Source organism: Podarcis vaucheri, assembly GCF_965113315.1.
Source record: "Podarcis vaucheri genome assembly, chromosome: 15".
Lineage (NCBI taxonomy): Eukaryota > Metazoa > Chordata > Lepidosauria > Squamata > Lacertidae > Podarcis > Podarcis vaucheri.
In genome coordinates, this window is record NC_138753.1 from 26,082,043 (window position 1) to 26,108,871 (window position 26,829).

The 26,829-nt window shown below is 44.6% G+C and overlaps 1 protein-coding gene across 1 annotated transcript; it reads left to right on the forward strand.

Annotated features, from left to right (window-relative positions):
* The first annotated feature begins 4,214 nt into the window (after nt 1–4,214).
* Nucleotides 4,215–21,462, forward strand: LOC309519864 (uncharacterized protein C11orf52 homolog). Its single transcript, XM_082201118.1, has 4 exons — nt 4,215–4,879; nt 12,021–12,061; nt 14,459–14,508; nt 16,367–21,462. The coding sequence occupies exons 1-4, from the start codon at nt 4,851–4,853 to the stop codon at nt 16,616–16,618; spliced, it is 372 nt and encodes a 123-aa protein (XP_082057244.1). The 5' UTR covers nt 4,215–4,850; the 3' UTR covers nt 16,619–21,462.
* Nucleotides 21,463–26,829: the final 5,367 nt, after the last annotated feature.

The following is a 26,829-nucleotide window of genomic DNA, read 5'->3' on the forward strand; positions in this document are numbered from 1 at the left end:
GAGCATCCCATTAGGCAGAGGGAGGCAGCTGGCTTGAGCAGCTGATTGTGGGTGCTGCCAAAGGACAGCAAATCGTTACTTATTTTATTCTTGTAGGGGTTTTTTAATGCCCAGTGAAAGAGAGAGGGCTTTGAGGATCCCAGATTAGCTTGGGTGCTATGCACCGTCCCAGAGGTGTGGAAGATAAACCATTTTTTTTGTACCTTCTCAGCAAAGATGGGAGAGGAATTCAATCCAATTCACATTTGACAACCCTACCAAATGCGCACTTTCTGAAATAATATGCGAACACAGGCATCTAAGATCTAGGGGTCTTAGTAGAGCACAATATTAACATGAGTCAACAGCGTGATGCAGCAGCAAAAAAAGCAAATGTTATTCTATGCTGCATTAACAGAAGTTTGGTGTCTAAATCCATGGAAGCGATAGCACCGCTCTGTTCTGCTTTGGTCAGACCACACCTGAGTACTGTCTCCAGTTCTGGGCACCACAATTTAAGAAGGTTGTTGACAAGCTGGAACGTGTGCAGAGGAGAGCAAGCAATATGATCAAGGGTCTGGAAAGCCTTATGGTGCACCGTTGAGGGAGTTTATTTATTTATCTATTTTATTCAGTTTGTATACAGTGTACCTTGGGTTAAGTACTTAATTTGTTCCGGAGGTCCGTTCTTAACCTGAAACTGTTTTTAACCTGAAGCACCACTTTAGCTAATGGGGCCTCCTGCTGCTGCCGCACTGCCGGAGCATGATTTCTGTTCTCATCCTGAAGCAAAGTTCTTAACCCAAGGTACTATTTCTGGGTTAGCGGAGTCTGTAACCTGAAGCGTATGTAACCCGAGGTACCACTGTACTGCTTTTCATCTAAACATCACAGGGTGGTTCACAACATAAAAAGTTATGTTCAGCTTGGAAAAGAGGAGACTGAGAGGAGATATGATAGCCATCTTCAAATATCTCAAGGGCTGTCACATGGAAGATGGAGCAAGCTTGTTTTCTGCTGCTCTGGAGGGTAGGATCCGAACCAATGGATTCATGTTACAAGAAAGGAGATTCTGACTAAACATCAGGAAGAACTTTCTGACGTTAAGAGCCGTTCAGCAGTGGAACGGACTCCCTCAGAAGGTGGTGGACTCTCTTTCATTGGAGGTTTTTACACAGAGGTTGGATGGCCATGTATCATGGATACGTTAGTTGAGATTCTTGCAGGGGGTTGGACTAGATGACCCTTGAGGTCCTTCCAGCTCTACAATTCTATGATGTTTAGAAAGTCATGCTTCTCCAGATTTTGCAATGCAGTTCCCTGGCCAAGTAAGGTGTACAAAAATGCATATACTAGGGTAATTTTTGCATTAAAATGCATATATTAAACAGCATGCAAGAATGCACGATATTAGGCAAATTTGCTTGGGAAGAATATCTATGGTAAATTAGGCTAAGAAACAGGAACTGGCCTCTGATCATCCAGTGAGTTTGGCAGCAGCCAAGCTCTTGTACTCGAGTCCTACTTGTGGGTTTCTCATATGCATCCAGTTAATCATGGAGAGAAACGGATGCCAAATGTGCCTTTGGTCTGATCCAGCAGGTCTCTTCTTACATTTGCAAAACTCAGTAATTCTGACTTTTCATCCTCTTTTCTCTGCCCCGTGCTGGTCTGGTGGACTTCAGGATGCCACCCTACAGAGCTGGGCACTGTTCCCCTCTTCCAGCCTGTTATGTACTGAGTTGAATAGGATCCAAAAGGCAGCAGTCTGATTGGTCCACAGGAGCCACCCAATCCAGCTCCAGGTGGAAGGGAATCCGCAAACCGATTGACCTACAGGAGAATCCTGGAATTAGCCAATCACGTGGGGCCCATTGTGTAAATAATGTATATAAGGCAGACATTCTGGGGGAACTTCCATTCCTCCTCACCTCTATGAGCTGAATAAAGAGCATGAAATCCACTAGTGGCTCCGAGTATATTTCACTGGCAACGAAGGTGGGATTCTCGACTCCGAGTATATTTCACAGCCAGTGCTCAATTCCTTCGTTACAGAAACAGATTATTGCACACGCCTCTCGTGTCAGTAGCAGTGGAGGAGAAATTTAACTTTGTTTACATTTCAATGAGAAACTTCCTAATTCCACGCCTCTTGAGCCAGTGTGTGAACCAAAACACAACCATCCTTCAATATCTGCAGTTCTCTGTATTTGGCAATGCAGCTATCCAACCAAACAGTGCATACAAATGCATATAATGGGGGAGGGGGAGGGATGCACCTTAAAAATGTATATATTAGTCACAAAATAGCATGCAAAATGTGCACATTGCTAAACAAGAAACTACAAAAATGCATTTAGTGGAAGAAAATTGCACTAAAATGCTGATGAATTTTCATGAGGATTTTAAAAAACAAATTGCAAATTGCTGCAGAAATGTGGAGAGCTGGATTTAAGATTGGAATAATAACATTCTGGTTTGTCCATCCCTACATTTCAGGCCCCAAAGAAGTGGGTCTTGGTTTTGGCCCATCTACTGCAGGGAATTACAGGCCCAGATTTTTGCCAGCAAAGCATAACCCACCCCCCACCCCACTGCCCCGCATTGCATTGTTAAGCCTGGGCGCTGAGACCCAGACTCCCTTTTGTGCCCGCAGACACGTTATGAAAAGGGAATGTGGACTGGCAGCCAAGGATTGGCTGGCAGGGGTGGTGTTTTTGATGCTTCTCTGTTTCCCCAGAGGAGCTAAAAAAAACCCCTGAGCAAACTGAGCACATGTCCAGAGAGGGGCTTAAAGGAGCAGGCGTGCAAACCCAGAGTTTATGTTATTTTTGGGTCTCAGCACAGGGCTACGAAAACTCAAAAGACGGTCTGGAAATCAAAACAGATTCAGGGACTGTGCTCGTATTAGCAAAGGTCTAGTGTTTCTGGGGAGGGCGTTTGTTCAGGGCTACTCTATTATACTTGTTTGCACTATGAATATAGTCGTGGAAGCCACTAAAATGATCAGGTACTCTGGATGCTTCTAGATGAGCTGCTTATTGAAGATTCATTCTGATTGGTTCACAGAGAGATTAGACAATGTTGGTTATTTAATGAGCATTCATTCTAATTTGTTTGGGGAGGGGTGTTAGATTATGATGCGTCAAAGCAAGTGTTACTGCCTCTCCTGGTATGCCCCGCGGAGGACCTTAAGGTCCACAAATGACAACATTTTGGAGGTCCCAGGTCGCAAGGTGGTTAGATTGGTCTCAGCTAGGGCCAGGGCCTTTTCAGTACTGGCCCCAACTTGGTGGAACGCTCTGTCACAAGAGACTAGGGCCCTGCAGGACTTGACATCTTTCCGCAGGGCCTGCAAGACAGAGCTGTTCCGCCTCGCCTTTGGTTTGCACTTAGTCTGACCCTTATGTTTCCCTCTCCTTATGGTCTTGATTTATGGGCTACTTTTAAAATGAGGCTGCATTTCAAATTGCATTTTAACCTGTATTTTAAATTGGTCCCCTCCCCCATTATGTTTTTACTGTGATTTTATTGGTGCTAGCCGCCTTGGGCAGGGTATAAATAAAACGTATTATTATTATTATTATTCACACTTTCCACAATCAGCATCTGGTTGGTGACTGTGAAAACAGGATACTGGAGGAGGCAGGCCTTTGGACTGATCTTGTAGGGCTTTTATGATTCCCATCACCTGTCGCCTGATCTTCTCAAATGGAGGTTGACCTTGGGCCCTTCTACATGCCAAGCACGAGCCCTCTCACTCGGCTATGGTCCGCTTCTTGGCCACAGCCTTTCCACTTAACCCTAATTCTGCTGGGGATCTCAATGAGCAGAATATCTCCTCTTCCTTTATCCCTTGCTGTCTCCTGCAGATGCAAGGTGACTGGTGATGGAGAAGAGCAGAGAGAGCTACGTATACCCTGTTTTTGTTTCAAAACTTCCTGAGTCTAGTTTTTGGAATTCCCCTGCCAAAAAGCTGCAGATAGCATGTTCAGGGATGGCAAAGGCCACCTGTAGAACTGCTGTCTCTTTTGCAGCTGCAGAGGGCTCAGGAACATAAAAGTAAAGAATACACACTAGCCCCCGTCCTATAAATTAACCATACACTCATAATCCAATCATATAATGGTGTGGTGGGGAAGAAGGGAGGATGTTGGCAGAGGCAGACTTAGGGGAGCATGACTGGTTCACCCACACTGAATTTTGGTGTTGCACCAATTTTACTGCTGAAATTTTAAAGCCTAAAGTCTGCCACTGATGTCGGGCCAGTAAGTCGGGCTCATGATCTTCAGGTGGTTGTTTTTTTCAGAGCAAAATGTTGCATGAGAATAAGACAAGCCTGCAACCACGGGCAAGACGGCTCCTCACCCCACTGGAAGTTTGGAAATATTTTTCAAAATCAAAATCTATGCATCCGTCCATATGGATATGATTCCTTCTGTGTGCGCATGCCAGATTCCTCACCTGTTTCAGCTCTTGTGGCGGAGAGCTGAATGTCCTGGGCATGATGCTCCGAGCGGATGTGAGGAGCCCAAAAGCCATTGTGCATTTAACTCCTATAACTCAAGCTGCCACACACTCCAAAGCCAGCAAGGAAGAGAATCAAGGAGGCAAGCAGAGCAGCTGGGAGAGGAGCAGCGACAGCAGCAGACGCTGACGCCGCTGCCTTCGGGAGATCTTCTGTCCAGTAGATGGCACACACAGCTTTGCCTTCCTTGATGGAGGGAGAAACCTGACACGTCCATGATCCAGACACTCCCTTGGATTGGATCTGCCAGGGGCTGAACAGGGAACCAGGAAATGCGGGCGCCCTGTGCTCCAGTGAGGTTCTCCTCTCCAGAAAGGCAAGATTTCTCCCTCCAGAGAGCGAAATGGGCAACCAGTGCTGCTGCTGCGTCTGGTGAGTTAGCTGGGGCTGGCTCGCTGCTTGGGAGCTGGGCAAAGAGGGAGGGAGCGCTTCTTGGGGGCAGCCCAGGGCTACGAAGAAGACCAGCTTTGCCAGCTGTGTCGTGTTAAAAGAGAGGGAGGGGTGGTGTTTCCCTGCCGGGTCTGGAGAGCTTGGCTGGTTCTTCTAGCTGGTGCCACCACCATCGTCCTCAGCCCCGTGGTTGGAAGCAGAGCCACCCGGGCAGCACCTAGTATCGACTAGGGGAAGGATGGGTGCCTTCCAGGTTTCACATCCACAGGAAGAGCCTGCCCGTCTCCTGATCTGCCTTCAATGCTTTTGCAGGCAAGATACAGAGAGATCCTCCTGGAGCGGCTTCCACTTCTCCAAAGGAGGCAGAGCTTAACTGGAGACAGGTGTCAATGGAGCTCAGCCTGACGCAGAAGCTAATTCATTGTCAAAACCCTGAGACTTATTTGCTGAGCACGTACAGGGTGTGCTGCCTGTACCAATGAGAGCTGCCACTAGCCCCATACATACCAGGTTGGCTGGGGGGTGGGGTGGGCGGGAACTTGTAATTCTCCAGATGTTGGTGGACTACAACTCCCATCATCCCCAGCCATTGGCCGTGCTAGCTGATGCGGCTGACGGACGGCTGCAGGTTCCCCATCCCTGTAATAGATTATAGGAGGTCAATGTGTAGAAGTTTGATGGGCAGGCTGGAGTGCTAGCACCGCCCCTTTTAGAGATTAACCACTCAGAGGAGGGCTAGCAGGCTGCCAACTTTTCCCACCTGTTGCCGCTCCTGTTCCCTTAGCAGCAGTTTTGTCTTGCCTTTAATAGGCAGTTGTGTTTATTATCTCCATGCTGAGAAAAAACTTTGCTCTTTGGTTTCTATATATCAGGCAACAGTTAAAAACGTAAGAGCTGACCAAGGGTGGGGGTCAGTTGGCAATCCTTGTTGGATCGATGGCCACTTGAGAACCCAGTGCATTAATCTGCACTGGGGACTCCTTGGAGAAAGTATGGAACAACAACCAGAAAACAGTTTAATTATAGAAAAGAAATCCATTCTTTTCCGTATATTGCAGATGAGGTGGTGAGGCTAGGAAAGAGTGCTGTGCCTAACGCCACTGACTTGGGGCGACTTTCGAACTAGGAACATCCCGGTTGTCACTCAGCCATTCTCTTTTAGGGGGTTCCAACCACTATTTATGGGGATGTGGGTGGCGCTGTGGGTTAAACCACAGAACCTAGGACTTGCTGATCAGAAGATCGGCAGTTCGAATCCCCGCGACGGGGTGAGCTCTCATTGCTCGGTCCCTGCTCCTGCCAACCTAGCAGTTCGAAAGCACGTCAAAATGCAAGTAGATAAGTAGGTACCGCTCCGGCGGGAAGGTAAACGGCATTTCCGTGTGCTGCTCTGGTACGCCAGAAGCGGCTTAGTCATGCTGGCCACATGACCCGGAAACTGTACACCTGCTCCCTCGGCCAATAAAGCGAGATGAGCGCCGCAGCCACAGAGTCGGTCACGACTGGACCTAATGGTCAGGGGCCCCTTTACCTTTACCTTTTAACCACTATTTGGGCATTTGAGGACCTAAGCTCAGGATGCCAAAAATTCCTTCAGCCTACATTTGGAGTCCCAAATGAGAGTAGTTTGGTGTGATCTAGCAACATATGAAGCTGCCTTTTGATCCATCCAATTCAATATTGTCTACACTGACTGGCAGCAGCTCTCCAGTGCTTCAAGAAGGGGGTCTCTCTCAGCCCTACCTGGACATACCACTGGGGATTGAAACTAGGACCTTTGACATGCAAAGCAGATGCTGTTCTACTGAGCTATAGTCCTTCCATTCTGGGGCGGAATCTCCCTAGGATTCCCCATTTATTTTGCCTCCTATATCCCGTATTTACTTGAGTCTAATGCGCCATCGAATCTAATGCGCATCTCAGTTTTCTGAACCTTGAAACAAAAAAAAGTATTTGCTGGCGAATGTAAATGTGCCATTGAATCTAATGCGCACCTCAATTTTCACAAGGTAATTTGGGCAAAAGAAGGTGAGCATTTGATACGAGTAAATACAGTAATAGAAGCAGCAGCAGAAAGAAGCAGATTCCTTTTATGGCAGGTGGAAGGATCTCCTACATTGGGAGTGTGGGTGGGGAGAGCCCAGTCTGTGGTGTGGCCACTGTCTGAAAGACTGCTTTGAGCAAGAGGAGAGAAGGCTCACTGTGAAACAGAAGTCCTGGTTTTCGGTTTTGCTGTGACGCTAATGATTTGTGGTGGAACAGAGAAATAGCACCATCTAGTGGAGAGAGAACTGCAGGGTTATTTCCTGGTGAAAAGTTGTCTAGATTTGTTGGCGGATTTTCAGCTTGGGCCTTAATTTCTAGAAAATCACACACACACACACACACACGATGTTCTCACCTGGGATATCTGGTCTGACACGTGCAACTCCCAGTGTTATTTTCACGACAAGCACACATACAAACAAACAGGGAGCCTTTCAGAATTTAATTACCACCAAACCACTGGTCTGTGGGCCAGTGGACCCCCGAGCCTCTATCAAATGTGGACCCCCGAGCCTCTACTGTGAGGAGGAGTCCAACTTCTCACAGACCCTTGTAGAGCCATCCCCGCCACAAATTTAAAGGAGATGGCTTCTCCCAAAGAATCCTGGGAACCATGATTTGTTCAGCCTGCTGGGGAATCATTGCTTTGTAGGTGTAGGTGTTAAGCTACAGTTCCCAGGACTATTTGGCAGAAGCCATATGTGCTTTAAATGTATGGCGTAGCTGTGACCTCTGTGCAGGGCTTTTCAAAGCCAGTTTGGGGCAACAGGGGGAAATTAAAGGGGGGGAAACCCAGATCAGATTCAGCCCTCCCATCCATGAATGTGAAGATGAGATCAACATCACAAAGAGAAAGGGCTTCTCTTGACTGCAAGTGGGAAATGGAATGGTGATGGGTGGGTCAGCAAAAGCACATGCTGGATAACTGCAAAGCAGATAATAATAATAATAATAATAATAATAATAATAATAATAATAATTTATTATTTGTACCCCACCCATCTGGCTGGTTTGCCCCAGCAGCTCTGGGCAGCTTCCAACATATATAAAAACGTAATAAAACATTACACCTTAGAAAGTTTCCCTAAACAGGGCTACTAGCAATCTGGGAATCCCCCTTGGGCAAGGCTGGGGAACCTGTGAATGGTGCTTTGTTTCCCATCAGCCCCAGCCAATATGGCCAATGGTCAGGGATGGTGAGACTTGGAGTCCAGCAGCATTTGGCAAACCACAGGTTCCCCAGCCCTGTTCCTGAGGTTAAGGACAACGTTTTCTGTCCAGGTGGTTCTGAATAGAACCTAAGAGGAGCCTGGCATGCTGGGTCAGACCAAAGGCTCATCACAGCTCAGCATCTTGTTCTCACAGTTGCCAAGCAGATGCTCAAAATGGAAGCCTACAAGCTGGACCTGAATCCTCACTTGTGATTCCCAGCAGCTGGGATTCAGATATTTTGGCCTGATCTGCTAGGCTTGAGAAGACATTTCAGATTCCTGCTGAGCATCTCCATCAAAAATTTGATAGTGTACTTTATGAATGGCAACACAGCTGGATAAATGGGCTTTTGTCATGAGTATCTGTTTTGCTTTAGCTTTGTTTTAAACATATCTACTGGGTACTTAGAAGGGACACGGGTGGCGCTGTGGGTTAAACCACAGAGCCTAGGACTTGCCAATACATGGACAACTGTGATCAAGTAGTACTGGGTAGCTGTCAGAAAAAGTGGTTTGTGAGGGTTAGGGCTTAAGCCTCAAAGGGCAAGATTTTTCAGGAACATTTGTATTTGGTTTAGAGAGAGAGGGAGCAGCCTCATTGCTGTAGACTTCTCTCCCATCCTTGTCCATTCTAATTCTGTCTGATCCAGCAGAAGCTGGGAGATGCCTTTGGACGGACGAGCCGGGGATTAGCCCGCAGACAGCCTCAGAATAGCCATCGCCTGCGGGGCAGCTTGTTAAAACACTCCTCCACTCTGCCAACCGATACAAGAGAAAAGCAGCTCTGAAAAATGATACAGGGGCCTTGTATTTCTTAGGAAACAGGCTTAGGATGCCAATGATTATATTTAAAGCCGAGCTATTTTAATTGCACTGCCCAGGCCTTGGCAGAACAGAGAAATGAACAAGTTGGTGCCGGAGTGGAAAGATGGCCAGTAGAGTTGTGGGTCTTTCATGATGCTCCACCCGCTCTTTGCATTACAAGAAGATAGCGTAAGTCATGGGTAGGCAAACTAAGGCCCAGGGGCCGGATCTGGCCCAATAGCCCTCTAAATCCAGCCTGCGGATGGTCCGGGAATCAGCATGTTTGTAGAATGTGCCTTTTTATTTAAAATGCATCTCTGGGTTATTTGTGGGGCATAGGAATTCATTATTATTTTTTTCTTTTCCAAAATATAGTCCGGCCCCCTACAAGGTCTGAGGGACAGTGGGCCGGCCCCCTGCTGAAAAAGTTTGCTGACCCCTGGCGTAAGTCTCTGGACTTGCAGCAGGGAAGGAAAACACTTTGGAAAATGAGGCAGAATGGATTTTATCTGCAGTGCAGTCCTTTTGGGTGAATGAATGGGGTACTGCCCCACCAACTTCGGTCCATCCTCAGCCAGCCCTTGCCTGCCTACTTGTCTAGCAGGGAGTCATTGCCAGTCAGTTTCTTCCCCCTGAGTTCCAGTGCTGTCCTTGTAGATGTTAGCAGGGAAGAGGATGGGGGCAAAACCAGAATTAGTTGGCTCTGTCTGTCATTAGTTCTGGCTCTGCCTATATTGGCCTCTCTGCCTTTCGCCCTACCAGTCCCAATGGATACCACCACTCAATGGATACCACTCTCAGAGTGGAATCCTATGCATATTTATTCAGAAGCAAATCCCATTGAGTTTGGTGCAGCTTACTCTTAGGTTAGGGTTGCCATATTATATATATTGCTGCTTAAGATCCAAGAAATTTCCCCTGGACGTCAATTCCTCCTTTGAAATCCTGGTAATGTCCGGGAAAATCCGGACGTATGGCAGCCCTACTCATGTAAATGAGCTGGTATGCTTCAGACATGATGCTATGCCCTGATTTGTTTGGCTAAAGTATGGCTTGTTTGGACATTTGAACTCAGCCACGCAGAGTAACCATGGTTTGTTTGTTTTTTGGCAACAAACCATTATGTGAAACAAACTTTTACAAGGAACCATGCCTTATGGGATCACAACTTATTTTAACTGTGCTTGCGGACTACAACTCCCATCAGCCAGCAAAATCATCCTGGCTAGAGCTTATGGGAGATGCATTCCAAAACATGTGGCTGATCTAATCACTAACTCCGCGCTGGGGGAAAAACCTCTGCCAGAAAACAAGAAACAAATGCTCCAGTTCAACATTAGTTTTAGGCTCCATAAAAGCACAGAAAGGGCAAACAAGTACTGGATCACATGGAAGCAAAAATACAGCTGCGAAACAACTTTCTTATTCATGGGAAAGAGAGCAGGCGTCCTCACTGGTAGCAAAGGACAATGTCCAGCTTTGGGAAGAGGACGGGTGGGGTGGCCTGTACTGAACAGGGTCCATTCTCTTCTCTTTCCATAAGCCAGCCAGTGTGTGCTCGCTGACTGTACAATGCATTCGGTCTGCGTGCTGCCCCATGGCTTCTGGCTGGAGGAGGGGAGGCATGTTACGAGAGCCGGGTGTTTGTTTCTGAAGAAGGTCACAGAGCTGCCAGCTGTGGCTCCCTGCCCAGGAGCTCTCGGCATTTCCAACCCTTTCCATGGAAAAATGAGTTTTTGGGCGGGTATCTTAGCAACAGGCTCCCCACAGCCGCACCTCCTTTCTCTCTGTCCCCCAACCCACTCTGGTATTTTTCCATTCTTTAGCTATCCATATAACAAGGTGGTATCTCTCCCCTCTGCTGGTGGCAATGCTGAAATCTAGAGCACCAGTCGTGTTACAGCCAATGAGAGGCAGGGTGGTGTAATGGTTGGAGCATCAGACTAAAACCTGGGAGACAAGGGCTCAAATCCCCAGTCAGGGCTCATCCAGACTTCCTTTCATGCCGATTTTCTAGGCACAGGTCTGGGTTTAAAAGCTCTGTTTCTGAGCAGTTTTCTTTTCGTCCCAGCACTTTTTACAAACCCGACGAAGACTGAGCATGCTCAGTGGGCATGGAATGCTGACTGACAGATGAGGGTGAGAACCAGAAAATTGAAGTATTCCACTCTGCAGCATTTTGTGGCACGCTGTGGATCAATCAGTGGCGTAGCGTGGGGGGTGCCAAGGGTGCCGGCCGCACCAGGCGCAACATCTGGGGGGGCGCGAGTCCAGAGGGAAGGGACAAGTTCCTTCCTCCGCCGGGCTCCCCGACGCCACCGCCAGCCTTGCGCCCTAGCGCGTGCGCCCCCCCCGACGCCGCTGCGGCTGCGCTCCACTCACTGCTCGCAGGAGGAGCAGCCGCTGCAGCAGCGCCGACGCCGCCACCAACGCCTGGCCGGCACGGGCAGCCTCCGCACCCCGACGCGCCACCGGGCCTCGCCGCGCCCTGCGCTCCCCAAAAACCTCCGAGAGGAAGCCGGTGGGCAGGCGAGGCCCGGCTAAGCCTCTCGCCAGCGGGTTAAGAGGCTTTCGGTTTCATCAGCAAGTTTGGCGGGCTTGCTCACGAGTAAATGAGTGGTGGATCATCCCCCTAAGGGGGTGTGTGTGTGCTAAAGAAAGGCTTCCCGTTTAAGTTCTTTGTTACGCTGAATGTTTATCTTTTAAAGATACATAGTAATAATAAAAATAAATGAGAAAAACGAAAGGCGTTGGATTTTGCTGTGCATGGTGCCCTTTGGGAACTGGCAAGGTGGGTTTTGAAGCTACTGCTGCAGAGTGGCGTAGCGTGGGGGGTGCAGGGGGCCCGGTCGCACCGGCCGCACTGGCCGCAACATCTGGGGGTTAGGGTTAGGGGCGCAAATCCACTGGTTAGGGGGCGCAAATTACTTGCCTTGCCCCGGGTGCTGACAACCCACGCTACGCCACTGGGATCAATACATCTTTATCAAGTACTGATCAGTGCGCCATTAGAGGATTAAAGACCCTCTGAATTTCAAGCAACTCTGTCTCTTTTATTTCAGGAACTGTCCTTCGCCGTTTAAGCGGAAAAAAGAAAAGCCAGGTAAATAATCCTCTGCAAACATTTTTTATATGCAAGACCTGGAATGACCTGGAACGTGGCGTCTTTACCAGATTTTTTAAGCTCAATCCCGGGTGTTTCACCCTCTCATCTCCTGCCTACAACCCTGCAATACTCAGCTAGTCACACCACAGTTCTAAACAGGTTTACTTGGAAGCAAGTCCTATTGATTTCAAGGGATTCTGTTAGCGATTAACGGGACAACTGCCTGGGAACGTCGAAAAATATATGCAGGGCCACATGTTCCTGGGCTACACTGCTCTACACTGTTATGTGCTGCATTAATGTACAATAGGTTGCCCTCCATTTGATCCAAGAACCACTTGAAGCAGGGAGAATGCCTTTGTGTGTGTGTGTTAATGACATGCTACTAAAACAGAATGGCCCAAAAATAGATTATTGGCAGTCCAGAGTACAGTGCAGCAGCTGCATTGTTAAGAAGCTAAAACGTTTAGTGATCATTTTAATTGTTTTGTCTTTTTTGTAAACCCCTTCGAGGTTTTTCCCCTCGCAATCGAACGGTGTGTAGGTGTTATGAAATGTAGTTTCTGCTGAAGACACACTCACCATAAATATATACAGTCATACCTCGGGATAAATATGCTTCAGGATAAGTATTTTCGGGTTGCGCTCCGCAGAGACCCGGAAGTAACGGGGCGTGTTACTTCCGGGTTTCGCCACATGCGCAGAGAGTCAAAATGACGTCACGCACATGCGCGGTGAAACGCAGCACACGCAGACGCGCTGTCGCGTCTTACGTTCTATTCAGGATGCGAACGGGCCTCCGGAACGGATCCCGTTCACATCCCGAGGTACCACTGTATACCCTATTCCTGTGACTGTAATTTGTTCTAAACTGTTTTTAATACCATACCCTCCAACATTTCTCTGAAAATAGGGACGTCCTATTCCATAGTAATAATAATTTTATTACTTACACCTTGCCCATCTGACTGGGTTCCCCAGTCACTCTGGGCAGCTTCCAACATATATGAAAACATAATAAAACATTAAACTTTTTTTTAATTAAAAAAACCTTCGCTATACAGGTGTCCTCTAAAGGTTGTATAGTTATTTATCAGCTTGGCTTGGCGGGTTGCATAGCTCTATACCCTCCAACATTTCTCCGATGAAAATAGAGATGTCTTAAGGAAAAGTGGGAAGTTCTGGGATCAAGTCAGAAACCTGGATGGCTTCTGTAAATCCTGGACTGTCCCTGGAAAACAGTGACACTTGGAGGGTCTGTAATATTGAATTTAAAATTGCAGTAAACCATTTTGAGACCTTATGGTGAAGGGTGGGTAAGAAACAACAACAACAACAACAGAAAACGGGAACAGGACTGGGTAATACTTTAAGGGCAGTTGGAAACAGGGTGTTTTCAGAACTAGAATGTTATGTGTTCACCAGGCGTATATAAACATGGAGACAAAGAAACATCCAAATTCAGACTTTGGGCTTAGAGCTGAAAACATCCTTCCTAAAAGCAAGCAGGAGCCAAGAACAATAAACAGAATTGCTACTTGGCTTCCCAGTGCGGCCCTGGCCTAGCAAAACACATCGCTTGACAAACAGCAAAGTTAGCAGAGAGGAATAAACAGAATGTTCCTTGGTTTCTTGGAGGACTTGAAAGGAAAACTCCACTGTTACATTCCTTCTGCTAGATGTTGCTATGGCCACTAACCACTGTGGTCGTCTGTACCCCAGTGCTTCGTGGGAAGCTTTCTGCCAAAGGAACGGATCTGGGCTTTCTCATGGGAGAAGGTCATGTGTTCACTCTGGGTTAAAAATTAGCAAAGGTCGCAGTGAAGGGGGCTCACTCTCAGCGCTGGATCTCTTCGGTGTTCAAATAACTGAATAATAGCTGAAGTCCTATTGACTTTCACACACAAGAGACTCAGGTGCTCTGACTTGAGCGCTCACAGTCTGAGGCTGACAATACAAACAACACGATTTTGCACCCCTGCTCTTAATTTTCATGTGTTTTACCAGCAGAATCTTACTCTTCTGCTGAGCTTTTTTTAAGCTTGTTTTGGTTGCAGCAATTATAGTGGGGCTGGGGTCTCATTCCTCCCTCAAAAACAATTAAGGATTCGTATTTGTGAGATGACGCTGTTTCAGAACACACGTTGAGGAAGAACGTCCTGGTGCCTGGGTGGATAGAATAATTCTATTTCCGGAAGCCTACTGGAAACCTCACAGTGCCTACATATTTTTGGAGGTGTTTGTAAACTCATGGGGTCTAGCAACTTGCTGTTTTAAAAACAAACTTACATTAATAGGATTCTGCTGGAGTCATCATGTTCTAATTTAGCCTCTGCTATCATTGTTTAGTACGAGCTATGCTGCTTCTCTAAATATCAGCTGTTTCTTCCGCAGGTACAAGAATCATTAAGTCAAGCACCCAGCAGCACCCAGAGAGCAAGAAGGTAAAACTGCCTCTGAAAAGACTTTGCTACCAATTGCAAAATACTTTGCTACCAATTGCACAAGCTCCTAAAGTATGTTACTGATTCAGTGCCGTGTTATTTTGAGTTGAAGTAGTGCCTATTGGATCAGCCTTATAACTCCGTTCTTGGCCCTAATTCATACACACAAGAGGCCACACAGGCGTATGAGTTGCAGTGCTGTGAGTGCAGCTTCATGAACCTAGTCAATTTGTGAGTGTGCTCAATTCAGGCCATTTTTAACCATACAAACACAATGCATCTACTTTGGTGCATTCATCCTTCCTTGGAGGTTTTTACACAGGGGGTGGATGGCCACATCTCATGGATGTTTTATCTGAGATTTCTGTATTGCAGGGGTTTGGACAAGAAGACCCTCGGGGTCCCATCCAACTTCTATGATCCTGATGTATGTTTAACTGCAATTCTGAAGTCATCAATAATTGTGAATGCATTACCATGGGTTGATGTATAATTCTGGAGTAATTAATCTGGAATAATGAAAGTGTTTGCTCTGGTGTTAGTAAGACTCTGCCTGGTGCTAGTAAGACAGACTCAATGGAGCAAAAGCAGCTCTCTTCTAGCCCAGTGACAGAACACTAGCTTTGCATGCAGAAGGTCCCAGGTTCGATCCCCAGTGTCTCTAAGAAAAGCTGAGACTATCCCTGTCTGATATCCAGGGAAGCTGCTGTCAGTCAGTGTTGACTATACTGAGCTAGATGGACCAATGGTCTGACTCAGTATAAGGCAGCCCCCTATGTTCAATGGGGCTCAAGCAGAAGAATTTTCCAGTGGATAGTGCCCCATGTAATTATTTATTATATTGTTGTTGTTGTTGTTTAGTCATTTAGTCATGTCCGACTCTTCGTGACCCCATGGACCAGAGCACGCCAGGCACTTCTGTCTTCCACTGCCTCCCGCAGTTTGATCAAACTCATGCTGGTAGCTTCAAGAACACCATCCAACCATCTCATTCTCTGTTGTCCCCTTCTCCTTGTGCCCTCCATCTTTCCCAACATCAGGGTCTTTTCCAGGGAGTCTTCTCTTCTCATGAGGTGGCCAAAGTATTGGAGTATCATTTATTATATTATATATTGTTTAAAGCCCAAACCGGTTTCTGAGCTGTTCTCTCTTGTATAAAATCCCATTGCACATAACATTAAAATACGAGCATGCATAATTAGACTACACAATAAAACCCCTTTAAAACAGTAAAACAGGAATAGGAAGTTACCATAAACGGAGTCAGGCTATTGGTCTGCCTAACCCAGTACAGTCGTACCTTGGATCTCAAATCCGGAACGGATTTCATTTAACTTCCAAGGTACCACTGTATTGCATTTACTGACTGGGAGTGTTCTCTAGGGTTCCAGACTGTGAGCCTCTTCCAGTCCTACCTGTAGATGCTGTGGGTTGGCCCTAAGACCTTCTGATGTAAAGCAGGTGCCACATCACGGACCTGTGGTCCTTCCCTTATAAACTAACATTAAAAATATGAAAAAATTCCTTCCAGTAGCACCTTAAAGACCAACTAAGTTAGTTCTTGGTATGAGCTTTCGTGTACATGCACACTTCTTCAGATACCATGTGCATGCACACGAAAGTTCATACCAAGAACTAACTTAGTTGGTCTTTAAGGTGCTACTGGAAGGAATTTTTTTATTTTGACTATGGCAGACCAACATGGCTACCTATCTGTAATTAAAAATATGGAGTGAATATAATGCAACAGGGGTGCAGTATGGGTTTTCCGCCTGATGCACCAACATTCATTGGGCTGAGCCTGCTTCAGAGAGATTTGCCTTCCTCAATATCTTCCCCTTTCTCTCTCTCTCTGAAGGGAATGGATGTTGGGCCCGTTTATGACGACGTGTCTGAGTTCCCAGTCTATGCCACCGTGAGCAAGCCAAAGAGCATGAAGCGCGATGACAGCAGTGTGCATTACGCAGACATCCAGGTCTTCAGCAAAATACGGGAGCGCTCAGCTGAAGAGGTGAAGACGTTCCAGTCCCAGAACACTACAGAATATGCCACCCTCAACTTCCCCCGGGCTACACTGAAGTATGACAGTAAGAATGGCACTCTGGTGTAAGAGCTGAACCTTTCTTGCTATCCAACAACAGAAGCATCTCTCAGACCAAGATGTTGTGGATTTTGTGTCTCCACTTCCTTGGCTGGTGAACACCTAAGAAGGGTGTACGTCACCTTTCGGCTGCATCTGATAAGGGGACACTGTTGTAACGGGAGCAAAAACATTTCTCCAAGCGTGCCAAGAAAATTACTATTTGGGGCAAGATGACCAGAGACGTTTCTGAAGCTAGTGGAATCTCTCCTCTTTTGTTTCTTTTATAATATAAAGATATCACTGGGAGACCAAGCTACACAGGGAGAATGACACAGCTGGAATATTGGTTTGCTTCCAAATGACCCGTTTGTTGAGCGTTCATCCCGATTTGTTTGCAGCGAGTTTAGGTGGCTTTTGTGATTTATTGGGTATTCATCCTGATTTGTTTATGAGGAGGTTAGATGATGTTGCGCCAAGCAATTGTTATCCCACACTTTCAGTTCATTTCTCCATCACTTTCCTTACTGCAAAAAGTCCAGTCCTTTGGGGGGGAAGTAGGTTTGTGAAAGAACTGCAAATCAACTTTAATGTGATCAAATCCCCACTTAAAATAGCAACAGCCTGGAAGTGCCTTTGGAGCTAAAAAATATAGATATTTGTGATGTCCCCCCCCCCTCAGATCAATAGTAACTGGATTCCATTAACATATTATGAACGATCACAGTGAAATTACAACCGGGGAGTATCGTTTAGGATGCACAGTGAGAGTGATTTTTCAAAGAAAGCAGGTACTAACATAATCAACAATATCCAGAGGAGTAGCCTTGTTAATATATTGCAGCAAAAAGGAAAAGAAAAGAGAGTGTTGTGGCACCTTAAAGGAAAAAAAAAACCCACATTTTTTTCATGGCATAAGCATCTTTGGACTTCAGTTTGGTTCATCGGACACAGATAATCAAAAATGTTACTGCACAGTACTACAGGACAAATGTACCGAGAACATTTTCCATTTGAGTCGTCTTCAACTCAGCCACATAATTACATTCATTTCAATAAGATTAATCCTACAACAAGTGATTTGCGTGTAGGAAATTCAGGACATACCTCTTCCTAAATGGAATACAAGCTCGTTTTGTTCGTGTGGGCAACGCCATCAGAAAGCTCAGCCCCCATTTCCACCTATGGCAAAACAGTTCTACATTTTCTCGGATGTTAAGCACCTATTCATAGAGTACACAGATTGTGACAGTGAAGTTCAGTGACAGCACGTGGGGCTGATTTACCTGACCGTTTTTGAGGCAGAAAAGTTGTCACAATGTGACTTTTGCACCCAGTTTCTATGCAACACAGTTGTCTTGTGAAAGGATCATTATGTGATGAATGATAACTTCACACATCCTAATATTAGCTTATTAGTTTTCTCATCCAGAATAGGCAGTGTAAGATCTCCCAAGGCTTCTGTTTTTGTGTGTGCAGGCACTTGTAAAGTGGGCTTGACCTTTCAAGGGAAGAGGTGGAACTGGGAGCCTTGGCAGAAAGCACAGGTGTGACCTTTGGGTGTTTGCCATTCTTCTAGCATATTTGATAACGTGTACAAATTCAAAAGGTCTAAAACAAATTCATGATGATTGTAGAATAGCTACTTTTTGGCACAGGGAAAAGCAGTGGCACAAAGCTCATCTCTTGCATCTGCTGGTCCAACTCCTCCTCTTCCTTTCTGTTGTTTTCGCACACTGCCCAACCCCATTTTACCACACAAACAGTGATATGAAGATGGAATATCACACTCCGGTTGCCCCTGGGGTGTTTTCTGCTTCGGGCCCAGAGGGAGAGGGGAAATGAATAGGCAAGTGGTGATGACAGGGATTGAAGAGGAGTTGGACCAACTCAGAGAAGGGGGCTCAGTGTCAGGGACCGGAAAGCAGATTCCTCTTCTGGAGAGCAAGTCAAGGACTCTGAACCAAAAGGGGGAAGGGTACGTCCCAGAGGTGCCGCTACCTGATGAGCCTGAGGGGTTCAGAGTTCCTTTGGCCAGAGGAGGTGGCATTGCTGTCTTCTGATTCAGAAGACCCCAGTCAGGCCCCAGTCAGAGACCAGAGGCTCTCCCGCTACATACCACAGTAGGAGACTCTTGGAGAGTCTTAAATGCAAAGCACTCCCTATGCCACCTTAACATCCATGGCTTCTGCCAAAGAATCCTTAGGGGTACTGAGAGTTGTTAGGAGACCTGCCCCAGAGCTACATGGGTGTCAGAAGTGGTATAAGACTGTATTGAATGCATGTTGCAGGTTTGCCATCACTTTTTCACTTCCTAGAGTGTAGTTGATGTTCTCCTCAACTTGCCCTGCCTCCGGTTGGCTAGTATCCGGCCTCCACTTAGCCCTGCAACCAAGGCTGACCTCTGCCTTGCCTTGCCTTGCCTTGCCTTGCTTTGCCACGGAGCAGGATTGCCCAAGGGCCCCATAACCCCTGGAGCTTTCTCTGGCACAGGGCCATGGCTTGGTCATCAACAAGCTGGTCTTTCAAACGGGGAGTCCTCTGCACAGCCTTGCATCCCTGGAGAGGCAATTGCCTTTATGATGGGTGAAACATGGCTGTCTCATAGAAAACAACTTTGGGGTGTCAGTTAGCAAGCAGCATAAAGGAGGTTATTTACTGATGTGTTCATCCACAACTTAACATTTACACTCTGGCCTGGTTGGTGCATGCGATTGCAAACCTGTTGCTAAGGAGGAGACTGGAGCCACTTGGCTATTTATGTCAATGCAGGATGACAAGCACCTAAACTAATGCTCAGCTTAGCACATCAACCGAACCTGGAATTTTGGTTAAGGTCTTTTCCTCCTTATCCACAATCTGAGGCCAAGGTTTTCCCTACAGTTTGTTGCATGGTTTGGATTAGTGTTGTGTGTGAATGAGGCTGGTCTCATTCTGCTCTTGGCTGCAGACTACTTTATATTATCACAAACAAACTGGTTCTTCTGTCTATCTAGTTGACGGAACAAAAATGGAACATGTGAAAGTTGTCTTCCAACCATGTCATTTGATGCAATTGGATAAGCAAGTCCTCAGGCTTTATATATATATATATATATATTCTGCATGTGAAGTAACAGCAATAAACACTGTCCTCAAATGAGCTTCATTGTACAAAGCCAGTATTTTATCTCTGGTTGCCCAGGGGAACTCTAAGAAGCCTGCAGATGGGTCTAGTATTACATGCCTGGCTTTAGAGGTGCAGTGTATTTAACCAATAATCAAGTGCTCTGCAGGGAAAGGGAAATAATAACAGCAATTTTGCCAGTTTAGCAGGCGCTAAATAGATGAAATATGAACATTTAAAGTGTTTCAAGATGATTTAACTGGAAAATTTATTTTTATTATTTGCACTGGATTTATAGATCAGGCAGACACACCTTCTTGGCTTCTAGTTCCTGTTTATTTCCAACAATTGGAATGAGATCAGACCAGAAATGGGTGTACGTAGTTACTCAGTTGGTTTTGCCTGACGTATTGAACAAGAATCCTGACAATCTCGTTTCACTTTTAATAGACTGGTTCTCAAGGTAGCAGGAATACTTAAAACACCTGGAATTCAAGAGGTGAAAACAGCACTTCCTGAAATCTTGTTTGATGATTCGACAAGGTTTACTCAGGATTTTGAATATCAGAATGCACAATAACAAGCCTTTAGTCACCTTTAGTGAAGGATTCAGCTGGCGCTAAGATACAGCACTGGCTGCTTAGTGAAAGTTTAATGCCACAGAAGACACAGAGCTGGAGAAACTGAAGTTTGAAAACAGTTTCCCGGGCTTCCAATAAACAACCAAAACTGATACCTATTTAATTGATTTTCACAAGTGTTGTAACTTCTTGGTAATGAACCACACCTTCAGCTGGGGCTAACCTATGATGCCATCAAATATTTAAAAAACCCCAGAGTATTCTTGTTGCTGGACTCTTTGGACATGCACTTAAATTGGCAATGAATATTTCAGTTTCTTATCTTCAAACAATTTTCTACAGTGCTTTCCCCATGTTTAAACAAATGACATCCGGGAGAAGTGCAACGTATCGCTCACTTGTGGCTTAATGTCATCTAAATTATGTTAATTACATGTCAATGTAGACATGCAGATCAGCTATTGCTTGTAGCTCAGGAAATGTGACCTCAGTGCTACACAGGGTTATGCATCCATGCATCAAACTGTCCTTCAGTGGGTTAATTTCAGCTTGACAGCTGTATAAATGCTTAAGTTTCATACTGCACTTCAGACAGTTTTGCTCTGGATCCTGGTAGGATACAGTTAATTAATAAAATCATATATTTATTACAGTGGGAACAGCTGGAGAAGGCAGAAGTCAATATGTTTTGCTATTAAAAAAATATTTGGTCTTTCTCATGATGTTTACCTTCATGCATGCATTGAGTAATGAATAAACGTTGAGCTTTATCCAAGTCGTTAAATGGTCATAAGTTGAATTAGGTCAGTCCTGAACTAGCTTCTACTGGCAAAAGGTAGCATTGAGCAGCTTGTCACTCTGTTAAATATTATATGAAGAAAAGCTATTCCTATTTATTTTCAGCACAGGCAATGCTGAAAAGCAGAAAAAGAATCTGTATATATCCTGAATTATTCTTATTTTATTGTAATGATTTGTATAATGAAAAGTATAACTAAATGTGTTTTACTAAAATGAAACTTTCTGCAAACACCTCTGTGGATACTGTCTTTGAATGGGATTTTTCCTCCACCAGCATTTGATTATTGTTCATAAAAATATTGGAAATAGTTAATGGAGAACTTCCTGGCTCCTGGGTTTAGGGGCTGCACATTTTATTATTGCAAATAAATATTTTTTATAGTTAACACAGGAGATGGTTCTGGTTTCTGATTGCTCTTTACCACCTTAACAATGTATATGATTTTATTTGATCAAGGCATATTGATCAGAACTGTTATTTTCCATCCTGGGCTTATCTTGAGTCACGTTTCATTGGAGTTGAGTCCCAGAATCTGTTCTGAATGCAAATGTTCATTTGCAAAAGATGTCAAGCAGTGATAAGAATAAGAGGTCCTCTGAGTGTATATGAAGCGTATTAATCTTACAACAAAGTCATCTGAATTTATTCCTAAGCATCTGGGCACTGACTCGTCAGAATACTGTACAGCTGTGTATGCATTGCCAGTTTAAAACACAGCTAGTTCATTCTTTTTCTCAATTCGGGTTGACGAAGTCTTTCACATGAAATGACAATATAGATGTTGGATAGATATGGACTGTGGCTAATGCTGTGTGTACACTGTTAAGTTGTGGGTGAACATATCAGACGACACAGCGATTCTTCAAACAGCTCTTGTTTATTCAGAGGCCAGAACAGAACTGAACTGAAGGGTTCAGTCAGCCTGCTTATATAGAGCTCCAGTACAACGTAACTGTAACAATTTTCTAAAACTATCCAATCACTGAACGTCACTTTCGATCCCTTATTTGCATAACCAGCTACAGTATCCCCCTGCTGGCCCAGGTGAGAACTTCAGTACATAACATACACTGCATCCCGAAACAGTGGTGGGAGTACAGTACACTGAATGCATAATACACAAGAGTGCTATATAGCCTATTGTTCAATATACAGGGTGAGTCCTTTAAAAGACTCACCCTGTAGTTTAAGACTAGTCTTCATGTGTGTCACCAAAAAAGAGAGATCAGACTTGCACAATTTATTCTATTTTAAAAAACCAGGACAAGGCTGGGTTTTTTTGTCTTTTTTTAATAATTTTTTTATTGGTTTTACATGAATTCATACATTACAGTTGTTGAACTTTTTTCAGGAAGACATCAATTCAGCCTTTAAATACATGGTAATATCCAGGAAAATCCTATTTATCACATACACACATTTTAATTAAATGACTATAATTTAAATACAGCGGTACCTTGGGTTAAGAACTTAATTCGTTCCAGAGGTCCATTCTTAACTTGAAACTGTTCTTAACCTGAGGTACCACTTTAGATAATGGGGCTTCCTGCTGCCACCACTGCATGATTTCTGTTCTTATCCTGAAGTAAAGTTTTTAACCCGAGATACTATTTCTGGGTTAGCGGAGTCTGTAACCCGAGGTAAAGGTAAAGGTAAAGGCACCCCTGCCCGAACGGGCCAGTCTTGACAGACTCTGGGGTTTGTGCGCCCATCTCACTCAAGAGGCCGGGGGCCAGCGCTGTCCGGAGACACTTCCGGGTCACGTGGCCAGCGTGACAAAGCTGCATCTGGCGAGCCAGCGCAGCACACGGAACGCCGTTTACCTTCCCGCTGGTAAGCGGTCCCTATTTATCTACTTGCACCCGGGGGTGCTTTCAAACTGCTAGGTTGGCAGGCGCTGGGACCGAGCAGCGGGAGCGCACCCCGCCGCGGGGATTCGAACCGCCGACCTTTCGATCGGCAAGCCCTAGGCGCTGAGGCTTTTACCCACAGGTACCACTGTACAAATACAGTCCATCTCACCATAGTAGGGAAGACTGTGTGCCTGCTTAGTCTGCTGTCCAGAAGCTAACCACTGAGGAACAACTTCATGTTGCTCTCCTAAAACTAGACTTGGACCAGAAAGACCCCTTCTAATACTGTCCACTGTAAAAGATGCACCTCTTCACCCTGGCCTCTGTCACTTGGGACACACACACACACGCACGCACCTCTCCTATCATTTATCGTGGAAAGTAAAAAAAGGCATCAGAGTTCAAAGACACATTGTACCCGTTGGGGGGGGGGACCTAGGGATGGTTCCCCTGCCCCCAATTTCCTCCTCTCCCTATTTTTCTTCACATTTACTTTCCTCCTCCTCCAATTACTTCTTTGTTTAGTGTCTGGAGATAAGAACTGTGGTTGGCTATGTAATACACTAATGAAAAGACATAATTTTAATTGGGAGGAAGATTTACAGAGGATTTGAAATGGCAAGGGGCTGCGTAAAAGTGAGGCAGTGGAAAGTTAGAGAATTATATGGGGGTTGGAAAATTATGCACCTACAGTATATGTTTGAAGTGCATTAATCTGCTTAAACCTCTCCATTTCTCATATCTGAAATTATTTTCTTGTGGCTACTTCTCTGTGGAACTCTTTACCTTGAAATATTCTAGTGGCTTTCCCTTGATACTTCTCTGAAGCTTTATTTACTCTTGAATTTCCATCTTGTGCTATTTGCTTTTGTTTGTTTCCTATTTCTGGGTTAATAATTATATCATTTTACCTTCTTTCAGTCTTCCTCAGCATGCAAAAGTTTCCCTTCTGTACAACTTTGTGTGTTAAGAGTGTGAGTTTACACACAGAGCAATTCCTTTGCGTGTCTACTCAGAAGGTTAAGCAGGGGTAATTTTCAGGTAACTCAGAATATAGATTGCAGCCATTTTTCTTTTATTTCTGGAAGCTGCAATCTTCCAGACATACACTTATCTGAAAGCAACTTTACGCATGCTTTACTAAGATGTAAACAACTCTAAGGTCAGTGGGGCCAGGTAGCTAACTGTATATAGTATACATTATAGCTTCAATCCTATAATATGTAATAATAATAATAATAATAATAATAAATTTTATTTATATCCCGCCCTCCCCTACTTACTTATCAGTAATCACCACTGGTGTAAACAGGGCTTACTCCTAGATAATATTGTACATGGATTGTACCCAGATTCTTTTTGATTTCTTATAAACTGCAATCCTCTATACACAGAAATAAGATTGTGAGGAGACAAGCATAAGATCACACTTAGAACATAACAAATTGTCTTAGTCATACCACTGGTCTACCTTGCCCAGTACCGTCAACACTGACTGGCAGCACCTCTTCAGGATTTCAGGCAAATGTTTTTCCTAGCCCACCCTGGGAATGTAATCTGAGACCTTCTGCATGCAAATACAGTGGTGCCTCGCAAGACGAAATTAATCCTTTCCGCGAGTCTCTTCGTCTTGCGGTTTTTTCGTCTTGCGAAGCACGGCTATTAGCGGCTTAGCGGCTTTAAGAAAAAGGAAACAAACCCGCAAGAACTCGCAAGACGTTTCCTCTTGCGAAGCAAGCCCATAGGGAAATTCGTCTTGTGAAGCAGCTCAAAAAACGAAAAACCCTTTCGTCTAGCGAGTTTTTCGTCTTGCGAGGCATTCATCTTGCGGGGCACCACCTTAATAGAGAAAAATAGGGGTGGTTGGCTTTTGCTGCCCAACTCCCCAAGGGACTGAGTCCCCTAAGTCCATGGTCGGTCTGAGATGGAGGCAGGATGCGGTGAAAGCAAGGTAGGTCTTTATTTTTCTGTTGCAACAGAGCTCCCCACCCCCACCCAGCAAAGGAGGCAAGAGAGACCCAGAATGAGAAGAAGCATCTCTTTTAAGGGTTTGCATTTTGGTGTTATATTTTTTTTTTAATAAAATTTTTATTAGTTTTACAAAAATTTTTATAACAAACAAACATAAAAGAAAAACAGACAAACAAACAAATATAATTTCAAAATGTCCTTTCATAGACTTCTTTCCTCGGACTTCCCCATACCTCCCCTTTCTGCATCCTCATGTCCAAATTTTATAGCAACTTATAAATATTTTTTCCCATCCTAATTCATCATAGTCCTTTCTTAATCTGATCTTATATTACTGCAACCCTTTCTCTCTGTAAAATCTCGACATTCTAAGCTTCATCAAGTTTATAATAGTTCTTAAGATAAATCTTAAATTTCTTCCAATCTTCTTCCGCAGTCTCCTTTCCCTGGTCACGAATTCTGCTTGTCATTTCCGCCAATGTCATATAGTCAATCACTTTCATCTGCCATTCTTCCAAGGTGGGTAAATCTTGTGTCTTCCAATACTTTGCGATCAGTATTCTTGCTGCTGTTGTTGCATACATGAAAAAGGTTCTATCCTTTTTTGGCACCAATTGGCCGACAATGCCCAAGAGAAAGGCCTCTGGTTTCTTAAGGAAGGTATATTTAAATACCTTTTTCATTTCATTATATATCATCTCCCAGAAAGCCTTAATCTTCGGGCATGTCCACCAAAGATGATAAAAAGTACCTTCAGTTTCCTTACATTTCCAACATTTGTTATCAGGCAAATGGTAAATTTTTGCTAGCTTAACTGGGGTCATGTACCACCTATAGACCATTTTCATAATATTTTCCTTTAAAGCACTACATGCCGTAAATTTAATACCAGTGTTCCACAACCTTTCCCAGTCAGCAGACATAATATTATGACCAATATCCTGTGCCCACTTAATCATAACTGATTTAACTGTTTCGTCTTGTGTATTCCATTTCAACAGCAAGTTATACATTCTTGACAAATTCTTAGTATTGGGTTCTAACAATTCTGTCTCAAGTTTTGATTTTTCCACCTGGAAGCCAATTTTCCTGTCTTGTTTGAAAACCTCCATTATTTGATAATAGTGGAGCCAATCTTGTACTTTGGGTTTTAGTTTTTCATGGCTCTTTAATTTCAGTTTCTCTCCATCCTGTTCCAAGATCTCACAATACTTTGGCCATCCGACCTCCATATTAACTTTCTTGTGGGCCTTAGCCTCTAAGGGTGACAACCATCTAGGGGTTTTGTTTTCCAACAGATCTTTATATCTCGTCCAGACATTAAACAACGCTTTCCTTACAATATGATTTTTAAAGGCACTATGCACTTTGATTTTGTCATACCATAGATATGCATGCCAGCCAAACGCATTATTGAAACCTTCTAAGTCCAAGATATCTGTGTTCTCGAGGAGCATCCACTCTTTCAGCCAGCAGAATGCTGCTGCTTCATAGTACAATTTTAAGTCCGGCAGGGCAAATCCCCCTCTTTCTTTTGCATCTGTTAATATTTTATATTTTATTCTGGGCTTTTTGCCCTGCCAGACAAATTTCGCAATGTCTTTCTGCCACCTCTTGAAACAGTCCATCTTGTCAATAATCTGCAAAGTTTGAAATAAAAATAACATTCTAGGCAATACTTTCATCTTAATCACTGCAATTCGGCCTAACATTGACAATCTCAAATTTGACCATATTTCTAGATCTTTTTTAATTTCTGACCAGCATTTTTCATAATTGTCCTTATACAGATTCAAGTTTTTAGATGTTAAATTAACCCCTAGATATTTCACCTTCTTAACCACCGTCAGACCTGTCTCTTCTTGAAACTTATTCTTTTCCATATCTGTTAGGTTTTTCCCTAAGACTTTAGTTTTTTGTTTATTCAA